Genomic DNA, 13814 nt, shown 5'->3' with positions numbered 1-13814 from the left:
CATTTATTGTATTCATTTTAACGAGTTAGCACCTGAAGTAGTATTATATGTACCATAAAACATTTTTTCTGTTGCTAATCTTTAAAAAACAAATACCTACTTAAAACACCAAAATATTTAAGAATGTGACACATATTTTCAACTAAAAAAGAGCTAAGAAACAGATTTCATAAAATTTTCATACTCTACATTCCTATTTCAAATGCCCATGAAACAGTTATACAAAAAAAGGACAGAGAAAGAGTAAGTAGCACTCTTACCTCTGTACCAACTGATCTGCCTGGTAGTATTTTCCATCAATAAGAATCTGCACATCAATTACATGCTGGCGTAAAAGGTTCTCACATTCAAGTATATACCCAGCAATTTCTGCTTCATTCTGAAACTGCACTCCTGATTCTAATCTCTTAGAATCCTGTATTTTAAAAGAACTCAGTATTAATTCTGTGAAACAAGTTTCAAGATGACCTCAATTACAAAACTTCAAATATTGGAACAGAAGCCTACTTGGGCTTTCTTTAGTTTTCCTTGTTGGCTCAAAAATATGTTTTCCCTCTGCTTGTTGCCTCTCAGAGAGCAAATACCAATCATGATCTTCAGCAAACTTTAAGTTTCAGAGGAGAATACATACCAAGAATCAACCAAACATTATGCAAAAGTTTTAGTTCATCCAAATACACGGTGACTCCTCTACCACAACCCCAGTGGCTCCTAAAATTAACTTACAGACTGAAGAGCATTTCGAGCAAGTATTAGTTTGTCTTCACAGATGACACTGTCCCTCTGAACTCGGCTGGCAATCTGTTGCAACATTTCCAACCTAAAAGATGAGACAAAATAAAATAAAACTTTGAAGTCAAAGAGCTCACCATTTCTGAAAAATGCTTCCCATCAAAAAGTAAAACACAATCCCACACCAATGATTCAATACCTGTGTCCATCAAAGGATTCATTGCCGAAGCTAATGCAAGAGTTGATCAGTGTTGGGCCACAATGAACCGAGAGAAGATTTTCATTCGAATCAAGACTGGTTCGAGTACTAGTAGTGTTACTAAACACAGAATCACTGCTACGGTAACTATAACTACTACTATGCATTTTTATTACTGAAACGATGTTCTTCCTTTGACCATTCAAAGCAGACTAAAAGGCAGAAGGTCTGGAAAAAGCTCTACTTCTAACGGTGAAAAGTGGCAACTGAGTATTACAGCTTTTAATGGCTCCTTAAATATGTTTCAACATGCATATGCAACACACAGCAAATAATATGCTGATAACTATTCAAAAGAATCTCGCCTAAAGCCATTCATTTGCTAGCTGAGGTTTGCCTTTTGTATCCTGTATTAAAACCCTGCAAGTAGGAACAAAGCAGGCAGATTGGGCGTCACTGGAAAGGATATGCCAAATATTTGCACTAAGAGTCATCCAATTGCAACCAACTAAAAAGCAACTCAGATGCCTCATAGAAGCCCAGGACAACTAGTAAAGATTACTCTGGCAATAGCAATCATTAGCTAAAAGAACGCAAATATTCGATCATAGCCTGACTTCTGCAAAAGACCAGGTCTGTGCTGAATAGCATAAGGAAGGCAAACAGCTAGAAATTATGAAGTACCTAAAAACAAATGAATTTGATGAGAAGCAAAGTACACTTCCATTTTAACCACCATGTCATGTGTTTATTAGGTTAACGTAACTGAAAAAGTATCCATTTACCTTTCTTTATATGACATGCCCTCAGTAATGTTATTTCTAAACCTACTATAAAGCGCCAAGTAGAATACTGATGCAATGCTCACAAATTTAATTTGTCTGTGCTTGTTTTTCCATTCTACGGGATATTACATGGAATAAGAACACTGACTTTCTTTCCCATTTGTTTTTCACACACTCCCATGCCACATAGCTATTATTTGCAATACACAGACGATCCCAAAAAATGTGCACGAAGAAACATGAAGGCATTTATCCAACCAGGCTCCTACATATTTTCCTACCTCCAATACTACTGTTACATCTCCACTCTAAGAATAGGTATTTTTCTTTTCAGGGGTCAAGAAAGGGGAAATTTGAGAGTGCCACATCAAATATAGTGAGTGAACAGAAGAGCTCAAAACAATAACAGTGGCACCTAGCATTTATTAAATAATTATTATGTGCAGGAAATTAATCACTTTAGATACATAACTCATCTCATACTCATAACCACCCAATGTGGTAAGTACTATCACCTCATGTTTACAAATGAGGAAACTGAGGCTTAGACAGTTAAAGAACTTGTCTAAGATCATACAGCTTGCAAGCTGAGCTAATAATCTCATTTAAAATTGAGTGGCTTATGGGCCCCGAACTCTCAACCACTCTCCTTTATTAACATATCTTAAAATTCAGCTACTGTTCTAATGACTAAAAATCTACTCTGTATCCTCTGGAATACTTTTCCATTATTTCAGATGATTAATACAGTATCTCATTTCAATCACCCAGAATTACTTCTTCCATAAAAGCTGTATCCTGTATGTTTCTGGCTTGTTTTGGTTTTAATAATTCAGTTATGTAGACATATTATTCTACTTTAACATAAACGTAATCAGTAATTTAATAAAGGACTGACAAGTTAGACTTGCTCTCATATATTTATTTCATGCATTATTTCACAGTGTTGAATGTTTAAGTCAATGTGTGAGGCACAGAGAACAAGACAACACTGAGCACTCTACTCTGTGTCAGGCACTGTGTAAAGCATTGGCAACACAAGGGACAGCAAAAACAGGAGTTTCTCTCCACATTCTTGGAGCTCCTATCAGTGGAACAGGCAACCCTTAAGCAATCACAGAAATAAATATAAAAATACAACCAAGATAAACACTATAAAGGAGCAATACACGTAAACATGAGAGTTCTAAGCAAGATATCTGAACTAGCGTAGAAGACTGTGAAAAGTTTCTTGAGAAAGTATTGTTAGAGCTGAGATCTGAGAATGTTTGGGTGTAAAGCAGCCAGCGTGCTGCTTTGCAGAGAGCAAGGGGGCTGGAGAGGTGTGTCTGACCACACAGGCCTTACCCTGTGATATGGTTTGGCTGTGTCCCCACCCAAACCACACCTTGAATTGTAATAATCCCCATGTGTCAAGGGTGGGGCCAGATGGAGATAACTGAATCATAGGGGCAATTGCCCCCACACTGTTCTCAAGGTAGTGAATAAGTCTCACGAGATCTGATGGTTTTATAAATGGGAGTTCCCCTGTACAAGCTCTCTAGCCTGCTGCCATGTAAAATCTGATTTTGCTCCTCATTCACCTTCTGCCATGATTGTGAGGCCTCTCCAGCCATATGGAACTGTAGGTCAATTAAACCTCTTTTCCTTTATAAATTACCCAGTCTTGGGTATGTCTTTATTAACAGCATGAGAATGGACTAATAGACCCTGCAAGATCTAGGTTCTACAGACCTCATGGCTAATGAAGAACACAAATCATAATTCCCAGGTACCAGGTTCAGACCGTGATGAAGACAAAGTCATCCAACAGACATTTCCTGAAGACTGAATGGTACCTTTCTGGGCAACTGGGTATAGTGAGAGACAAAATAACAAAGAGCTAGTGATGATTTCATGGAGTAAACGCACTTGTGGAAGTGTGGCAGAAAGGGAACCTGAATTAACATTTACTGAGTGTGTTCTAAACGCCATCCATCAAAATTAAAATGGAGGCAAGTTAGACTTTGGTTTCCACTGCCTCATGGAAAGAGAACTATAGCAAAAATGTAACAAGAAATAAAATCAGTTCATTGTTGACCTACAAGCTTTCAGATCCAGGCCCTGGTGACTTAAGGCCAACGTGAGAAATTACAGGTAATTTTGGCTGGTTTTAAAACTGTAAAGCCTCATTAGATGAGATTTCACATACCAATCCAGCCTAGCAGGTCATTTATATACCTTACTTCACTGACTGACTATTTAAAACATCTTAGAAGAGTTTCTAGATGAGAAAATGGAGGATCAGAAAGATTAAGTGACTTATCCAAGGCCAAGTAAACAGAAGTTTAAGTTCTTTCACAAGAACACAGAGGCCCCTCCCCACTTGATATTCATGGTAGAAAACACCTCTGGCCTACCTTTCTACTTCTGGACGAAGTGCCTTCTCCCTCTCAAGCATGGCAATAATGAGTTTCCCCCACTCTTTTTCTATGTCATTTGGATGATAACCTTGAAGGAGCTTGATGCGTCCAAATTCTATCCAAATCTTGAGAAAACAAAAAACTTTAATGTGAAGCAAAAAAGAAAATGAAACAAAGATTATGCTTGACAATACAAAGTAAATGTGAGCTTACCTCTAATAATTTATAGAGACGTTTAATTTTTGATTTTTCTGTCTCCTTTGGTGGAATTTCTGTTTCTTTAAACTGTAAATACTGATTATAAAGTGCCTAAAATAAAAAGGACAAGAAATTAAGGGCCAAAGTTAAAATATGTGTCTTCACTATCTCACTAAGCCACCACTTTATCATTTACTGTATCATATGTGTTCAGTAGGATTCCCTTGTAAAACTGGCAAAGACATACCAATTTCCAGCCAGTTGGTGACCTGGGTTATCTAAGATTTGATGAGGGTGTAATTATTGATGTGAGCCATGATTTAGTGCCACAGAGGGATCTGGATAATAATAAACCATGCAGTGTTTACTAGTGCTCTACTAAAAATCTCTCATCTTCCAAACAAGAAAACATACCCTTTAAAAGATGCACTTCCCAAATGCTGCACTTTAGGCATTCGGTCTTTGGAAAAATAAAATTCCCATAAAAAAAGAAATAAACCCACTCTCTTCTATTACATGGTTCTATCCTTCAAAACAAACTTCTTAGCAGAAAGGACTAACATTTGGTTTCAATGTCCCATTGGCCAATTTAAACAGATTTTTTTTAAACTAATGAAGGTAGATGCTATTAGTTGATGGGGCTATTATGACAGAAGTTTCAACCATATAATTAAATTATTATCTAGTTTGTATGTACTAATTTGGGAACCTCTTAAATACAACGTATTTATTAAAAGGGACCTCCATAAAAATTATTTAGATAATGCATCTTCATATTTAATAATCATGTACTAATTATTTCACCCTAATTCATGCAGCTATAAAACAAGACCCTGTAAATCTTATTTATTTATTTTTTTTTTGAGACAGAGTCTCACTCTGTCACCCAGGCTGGAGTGTAAAGGTGCAATCTTGGCTCACTGCAACCTCTGCCTTCCGAGTTCAAGCAATTCTCCTGCCTCAGCCTCCAGAGTAGCTAGAACTAGAGGCACTCACCACCACACCAGGCTAATTTTTGAATTTTTAGTAGAGATGGGGTTTCACCATATTGGCCAGGCTAGTCTCGAACTCCTAACCCTGTGATCCGCCCACCTTGGCCTCCCAAAGTGCTAAGATTACAGGCACGAGCCACTGTGCCCAGCTGACCCTGTAAGTCTTAAGGATGACACATTTCTGAAGGATTCCATTCAAATTTCTGCTAATACAATTATTTGGCATTTCCCCATGATGTATTTTCTTAATCTATGTCTTGTCCTAGGCATGAGCAAGTAATCTGTGTGACCACTTCTTCTGTAACTAATAATCTATAATAACGAGAAGCCAGGACAATTCACCCTGGGCAGTAGAAATCCATTTGGAAGTAAGCATATTTGAACATGAAATCTGAAAATTGTTTTGAAATCAAAATGCAATGTTTCAGGATGTCTGTTGGTCATTAAGCACCAAATGCTCCTATGTGCTAAACACTGTTCATGGCACCACATGATAGTCATAGGGAGAAGTTTTCCTGCCCTGGAAAATTTCATGTCCATGTAGGGAAGCGTCACACAAACAGCTTGAGAACACATAAAAACTATCATATCATCACATGCCGAGTAACTTCATCCCAAGGACAAACTCCCTGTGGCAATGGGAATGAAAGCCATTCTACAGATGTTCTGTACAGATGCAGGAGCATAATGAATAGCTCTAATAGGGCCCACCCTGGACTATTACAATTTTTTCTATCCCAGTCTGATTATGAAAATAAAGCCTACAAACCAAGAAATTAAGGCTATGTAGGCAATATTCACATTACTAGCTTCTAGATATAAAGTAGCCCACTGTGTTCATTATAAAACCACATATGCAAATGAGACAACTTATTCTTTAATAAGTTTACATATTTACAATGGATTTTATATCTGTAATGCCTTTGCCTCAAAGAGCTTGTCCTAAGTTTTTCATTATTAGCAAATGTTATACTAAACCATGAATTCACTTATACTGGAAGTCAGACATGTATTTTCAAATTCATGGTAAAATACAGTATGTAACTCTTCCTGCACAAAAGATTCCTCTGAAGCAGCTTTTAACAGGACTCAACCACAGGCACACTCCCAAACCAGTGCCACACTTGTGTGTACTTCCCAGGGGCCCTCCTACCTCAGCCATAAGAGGGGCTCCAAGCACTTCCCATGTACTAAAATCAATTTGACAATGTCAGTTTCAGAGACTCTCTCAAATTAAACCTTTAACCTCTCAGCCAGTCAAAGCTGAGAGACTACAGTTCATCTGTTCTAATTGTTAATGTTCTACCTCCATTACAGAGAAATGAGTAAATAAAAATTTTGCCTACTTATTAATGACTTTCCAAGGCCATTCAGCTTCTAAAATTACTGAATTATTCTAGCATTACTTAAGGGTTTATAATCAAATCAATCCCATGTAATTTCTTTAGTGACACTGACCTTCAGTTCTATAGGATTATTAGGAAATGTTCTCTCAGACATTGTGGTCACGTGGTGTCGAATCCATTGGATGAGGTAGTTCACCATATTCTGGTATTCAATCCATTTGACTTCAACATCCTAGAACAATCAAATGATAGAAAAGGTTCATGTCTGTAGATAATAACATTCATATCTAAGACAATTTAGTCAGAAGTCATGTGTGAATTTACTTATTTGAAGCCTAACAGAACCAGCTAAATGTTTTCTTTCTTTCACCTAGCCCCAATCCCTGTCACATGAACACCTTTAAAAAGATGCTATCAACATCTGGGCACTAACACTAACCTAATAAGTGCCAATTCTCATCCAAAGAAAGTGGCTGCCTAGGGTACTGTATTTAGAAGGCTTCTGAGGCTCAATCTAAGCACAGCAGAAAAAATCCAAAGTCAATTTGGGTGTTTAGCAGGGCTCAAGATGGGGGACTAACAACTTGTGTAAGCCAAGTTAGTTGCCATCTTTGCCAACTATTTTAGATCTAAATCCACTGTGTATTTGAAACTCAAAAGACTTGTCCAATATGTAGAAATCCAGATATGTATGCAAACTACAGGAAATGTACATGGTAGGATTATCCAGGAACTCAATAGGCAAACTCTTTAAAAATGGAGGAAACTGGAAGGCTGCCAATTGCTCTGTTTAATTAAGTATTTGATGAACGCTTATTATGTTCAAAGGTTGTACTGAGTATTATAATAAAAAAATCCTTTAAGACATAATATCTATTGTCAAGGAGTTACTGTCTAAATGCGGATGCAAGAGAGATACATAATATAAACAGGCAAAATGAAGAGCAGTATTTAATTAAGCGTTGAAATGTTGAAATAACTGAAACAGGTAGTATATGCTAGTTGAGATAAGAATCAGACAAGCATATCTGTGCCTTGAAATAGTTTATAAAGCTTCTTGGGAAAGGCGGTATCTGAGAAGTTCTGCAATGACCAGTAAGTAATTATAGACAGGGGGAGATGAGTGGAGGCTTTCCAAGGACAACTTTTGTTGAACTTCTAAAATTACAAAATTATTATAGCATTACCTTAAGGGTTTACAATCAAATCAATCCGAAAGTGCCAAAAAAGTGGATAAAAGGGGAGTCCCATGTGAGTCAAGACAATGACATGGAAATACCCTCGCCACTAGTAAACAGTTCACATTGGGAAATCCTAGCTAAAAAATGTAGGTAAACAAAATAAATTATGCGGTTTTGAATATCAGAATATCTAGATTGCATTTAACCTTGCAAGGAATATGGAGCCACTGAAAGTTTTCAAGCTAAAGACCTCAGGTTCTAGGCAGATTAACATGGCAACAGTGTACAGAGGTGGTGGGAAGAGGAAAAAATGAAGACGGAAACCTGTGAGCAAGCTATCAGCCTAGTTCTGCAGGGATAGGCAGCAGGATCAGCACGGAGGCAGTGAGAAGAAGTAAGAGAGGGCCAAAAGAAATATTCTGAAGCAACGCTCAACATTGAATCATCAGGGGTGAGCATGGGAACAGGCTACTCAGGGATCCAGAGAGCATAAAACCTTTAAAAAGAAGAACCTGAGGAAGAATATGGAAACAGGTCTAGAAATAGCACACAGAAATGACAGGAATGATCAGAAAAGGGAGCTCCTAATCCAAGGGAGCTAATCCAAGATGAGCTCCTAAATCTTCAAAATAAGGTAAGGAAAAAAGGTATTTGCAAGGAGGAAGGCAGATATCCAAGTGAAGGGGATCATCCCTAAATATGTGACACAAACAGGGTTTCCTGTTCTCTTTCAGAAATGCATAAGCACTTCTTAGCATGACCACCTCAAAAAAAAAAAATGCATCATTGAAGTGAATTAAACAAACCTTTAAGAAATAGTGGACTAATAAAGAGCCCAAAGCTATGTGTCAGAGACCTTCCCTGCTTATTAAGTAGCTCTGCTATTTTGGCCAAATCCAATAACTTTCCTCTGAAGCCCACTTTTAAATCATAAAAATATTATCCAGCCAACTTATTTCATAAGATAGTATGAGGTAGCAAATTTGAAATTATTTTCAAAAGTGAGATATTCTATACATATAGGAGGATAGCAAATACGGCAGTGTAAAACAGCACCTAGCTAAAAATGGAAAACTCTAAATTTCAGAAAGTTATAGCTTTTATTTATAAAATGACCAGTAACTATAAATAGCCTCTTTTATTTATGAGACAAAACAAAATTTTTAATGAGTTATACTTTAAATTTAATGGTAGAATGTCATGAAATACAAAGACTATCAATTTATCAAATAGCATATTAACTCCAATTCTTTAAAACATATTCAACATTCAAGGCTTGACAAGGTGGCTCAGCCTGTAATCCCAGCACTTTGGGAGGCCGAGGCAGGCGGATCATGAGGTCAAGAGATCAAGACCATCCTGGCCAACATGGTGAAACCCCGTCTCTTTAAAAAAAAAAAGGAAGAAAGAAAATAAAAGAAAAAATATATATACATTCAACATTCAAAACCTGCAAAAATTACTATCAACAAATGCAGTCAACTAGTCATTACTGAATCAACAGCTTCGAGTGTGAAAAAATCAATACTCACATTTGCACCAATGCCTTCCCCACCTTCAGGGACTTTAGGAAATGCATCATAGAGAGATGAAACATAAGTTATTACTGATTTTTCATCAGGTGAGGAGACATCAACATCTAAAAACAGCAACATAAATTAATCATTTCACAATACTGGTAAATTACTTTTGATCAGACTTTTGTGCCAATACACATATAATCAAGAAAACAACTCACCTTCAGGGTCCAGAAGTCTTATAACACCAATTTTTTCTGCTACATAAAAAGCATGCTCTAAATTTGCAAGGTTGCTTTGAACAGCAACAGTATTCATATCTATCAGGTCCGGCCTGGGAAAAAAATTCACTGCGTTAATTAGGTTTTCTCATGTACCAACTCAACATTATATTTATATATGTTTCCATTTACAAAACAACTTCTGCTCAAATAAATAACAAGCCTATGTTAAAATGCAGAGACTTTCATCAAACATTTAATACTGCTCACTTATCTCAGAAACTTTTGTGTTGAAAGCAAATATAACAAGGAAAATATAAAAATTTGAACATATATAAATTTCAACAAGTCCACAAATATCTCATAGTCAGAATATATATAATTATCTGTCCCATCCAACTGATTTAAGCTATAGTACTCCAACAGCCTATTTCCAATCCAACCAGCATCCTGTCAATATTCTTCCCCAAAGACAAAAAGCTTGTAGCTTAGTTCAATGATGTGTGCATGGCATCCCCATTGCACCACACCCTTTTACGTCACCTTTGTCTTCTATAATCCTATTCATTATTCCAAGGAGAGATCAAGCTCCATCTCTTCTGTGGGGCCTGGTTCATATTCCTATTCCTTATTTCTGTCTCTGTTCCCTGAACTCATACTTCCAGCCTGCACCACACACTGTGGCACTTAGGATAATCTGAGACTTCCTTGCTCTATTAATTCACTGTTCTGTGTACATGTTGTTTCTCCCAAACCGTCAACTCCAAGATAGCAAGTACCATGTATTAAGAAAATTTTGTATTTTATCCTACTACTGAAATAAAGAATGATGTATAGTAGACCCTCAACAAATATCTACTCATAAGTTGGTAAGTAGATTGGTTCATTAGTAATCTGAATCCTAAATGAATGGATAAAATAAGCATTAGTTTATATTTTCACAAGCACACGTGTGCACATACCCACACACATACACACACAGTCACACATATCAGACTTCATCTTTTTCTAATTTGTGAAAGTTACATAACACCCAAACTTTGAAGCAGAAACTTTGAAGCTCACTCTATCTACGTGAGAAAGGAAAAGAGTCCTCAAATACTTCTTGTAGAGAAAGTGCCAAAATATGGTCATTGGAGACTTCACTCAAGGCTAGAAGGCAGTCAGTAAACTTCGATCTCAAAAACAAAGCATTAAAAGAATACAGGAACAATGTGGAAACAGCAAAACCTTCAAAAAGAGTGGTACTCACCACCCAAAAAAATCACTGAGTAAGAACCTGTTGATCAGCTTACAAAGAAAGGCTCTCTACAATCTCCACAGGCAATCTTCTTTGCTCAAAATAATCATTTGAGGAACCATAGAAAGAACAGGAGGGCTCAAAGGTAGTGTAGGAGAAATAAAATGCAAATTATTTTGTATACTACTTGGCAGGCGGCTCATATGAAAAGCTGTTTGAAAATATATCACTAATATTAGAAAGATAAATGGCAATTTGTACCCTTTTTTAGGTGAGCAAACAGACCTCTCAAGAAAATCATACACTTTTATATCACTTTGCACTGTTCATAATCTGGAAATGTGGTTACCATCACCTACATGCTCATACTACAGGAAAATATTAGGAAACCCTTCGATGTTTTCAACATGCCACTGATACGATCACTCGAAAGTGATCATACCATTTATTATAGGAACAATAAATCCACTGACAACAATGGAGGTAAATGACAGATCTCTAAAAATAACATTTTTATTCACATAGAAACATACTGAAGAATCTGCCAACCTCAAGATTATCAAACAGGTATGTATAGCAGTCTAGACAAAAACAAATACCTAAAGTTCTTTCATCAAAAAATTGTTTTGTTTCCGTAAAGTTTGCACATTTTGGGGGAAATAAAAAACAGCCTTTCTAAGTCTGCCAAATCTCAGAACAAGACATGGCATGTTATTATGAGAACCCTGTCATCAGCAAAGAAAGTAAACACTGAGTAATCCCAGAAAGAATGAATAAAGTCATTGAAGAATCAAGTTTTTCAACTAAGAGAATACAACATAAAACTTCCTTCAGAACGACATAGTCATTTCAACACAAAAGCAGCTGTAGAATACAATGAGTCTGAGTAAGTCATCTCTTTTATCATGAAGTTTAACACTTTAATGGAACAAAAACTGAAAGGCTTTCCTCCACTAAAAGACAGCAGATAAAGAAAATTACTTAAGTGAAAAAGGGAGAAGGGAAAAATTTTAAAACCACCATGAAGCTGAGTACAGTGGCTCACTCCTATAATCCCAGCACTTTGGGAGGCTGAAGCAGGCAGATCACCTGAGGTCAGGAGTCTGAGACCAGCCTTACCAACATGGTAAAACCCTGTGTCTACTAAAAATACAAAAATTAGCTGGGCGTGGTGGCAGGCGCCTGTAATCCCAGCTACTTGGGAGGCTGAGAATCTCTTGAACCCGGGAGGTAGAGGTTGCAGTGAGCCTAGATCTCACCATTGCACTCTAGCCTGGGCAACAAGAGTGAAACTCCTTCTCAGAAAGAAAGAAAGAATGAAAGAAAAAAAAAACACTATGAAAAAGTAGTAATAGGCTGTAATCTTCAAAGTGCTATTTCTCCCCTAGCTAATCTCCTAACAATGTGGTGGTCCCTTTGTCTTTCAAATCAGTCTTTTCTCTATTGGCCTGAAGCATCCAGAAGAGGCCTTTGCTGTGTGTGTCCTATCTACCACCTTCATTCTTCATAGTCTCACTGGGATAACACAACCTTTAAAATCTTCATTTATTTTTCACATACAGAAGATACTTTCATTCTAAAGGTTTCATTTCTTTGTAACTCTTTTTGGGGAATGTTAACAGGAAGTTCCATTTCCATTTTAGGTTTGACTAACCAAAGAGCATTAGACTATATTATAGTGACCTTGTTCCCATGTTACATTTCAGATAGTTGAACATTAACTATTGTAACTTGCCTGTTTTATGGAAACCTTTCAAAATCATATAAGTACTTTACCATGTAAAGTAATAAATGCTAGTCTTTTTATGGAAAAAATAAGGCCATTCTTTTACTTTTTTATTATTCTATGATAATGTCTTTTCAAAATGACCCAATCATCATAAATTATCATTCTTTAAACATATTTATATCCCAGCTTTTCTTTCATAAGCAATTAAAAGTAGCTTACAAAGAAAACACAAGAAGATAGCATAAAATTTAAATCAGAAGTATAAAACCAAGAAAAGGCCTTAAAATGAAACTGAAAAGTGAGACTAAAAATTGCAACTCATGCCAGGCATGGTGGCTCACACCTGTAATCCCAGCATTTTGGGAGGCCAAGGCAAGCAGATCACCTGAGGTCAGGGATTCGAGACTAGCCTGGCCAAGATAGTGAAACTCCGTCTCTACTAAAAATACAAAAATTAGTTGGCAGTGGTGGCAGGCGCCTGTAACCCCAACTACTCAGAAGGCTGAGGCAGGAGAAGTGCTTGAACCCTGGAGTCGGAAGTTGCAGTGAGTCAAGATTGCGCCACTGCACTCCAGCCTGGGTGACAGAGCGAGACTCTGTCACAAAAAAAAAAAAAAAAAAAAAAAGATTAACACAACAGACTACCTAAGGTTTCCACATTATATCATGATAAACACCAATACATTCAACTGCAAGGAGCATGAAACAATGTCAAAATACTTGGAAAGGAAGTACTTAGAAATATGGCAGAGGGAGGTCGGGCACAGTGGCTCACGCCTGTAATCCCAGCACTTTGGGAGGCCGAGGCGAGTGGATCACGAGATCAAGCATCCTGGTCAACATGGTGAAATCCTGTCTCTACTAAAAATACAAAAAATTAGCTGGGCATGGTGACGCGTGCCTGTAATCCCAGCTACTCAGGAGGCTGAGGCAGGAGAATTGCCTGAACCCAGGAGGCGGAGGTTGCGGTGAGCCGAGATCGCGCCATTGCACTCCAGCCTGGGTAACAAGAATGAAACTCCGTCTCAAAAAAAAGAAAAAAAAGAAAAGAAATATGGCAGAGGTGACACTAATTAAAGTTAGCTAAGAGAAAGAGAAAAATGTCAGCTACGAGAAGACTACTTTAGTGCAGACACAATGTTACCAAATCCTGAACCAAAAATGTGACAATAGCTGAAAAAACAGATATGGGAAATATCAGTGGCCACGGTCCAAATCAGGATTTTTTTAATGAAAAAATTAAGTGATTTAAATTCACAGAGTCTGTTAGAT

General features: G+C 37.2%; 1 protein-coding gene across 24 annotated transcripts in view; it reads right to left on the bottom strand.

The window, feature by feature from the left end:
• Positions 1-13814, bottom strand: part of DST (dystonin) — a 497116-nt gene that overhangs the window by 178430 nt on the left and 304872 nt on the right. For all 24 annotated transcript variants that reach the window (XM_064360963.1, XM_064360947.1, XM_064360946.1 and 21 more), the window contains 7 exons: positions 9574-9686; positions 9368-9474; positions 6767-6886; positions 4332-4427; positions 4116-4243; positions 727-820; positions 261-415 (listed from right to left, as the gene is read on the bottom strand). In XM_064360963.1, coding sequence (XP_064217033.1) covers positions 261-415; positions 727-820; positions 4116-4243; positions 4332-4427; positions 6767-6886; positions 9368-9474; positions 9574-9686 — 813 coding nt within the window. The remainder of the gene's footprint in view (positions 1-260; positions 416-726; positions 821-4115; positions 4244-4331; positions 4428-6766; positions 6887-9367; positions 9475-9573; positions 9687-13814) is intronic.

Source organism: Aotus nancymaae, unplaced genomic scaffold, assembly GCF_030222135.1.
Source record: "Aotus nancymaae isolate 86718 unplaced genomic scaffold, 86718_ANA_hifiasm-v0.15.2.pri h1tg000040l, whole genome shotgun sequence".
NCBI lineage: Eukaryota > Metazoa > Chordata > Mammalia > Primates > Aotidae > Aotus > Aotus nancymaae.
Note: the sequence above shows the minus strand (reverse complement) of the source record. Positions and strands in the feature narration are given on the sequence as shown.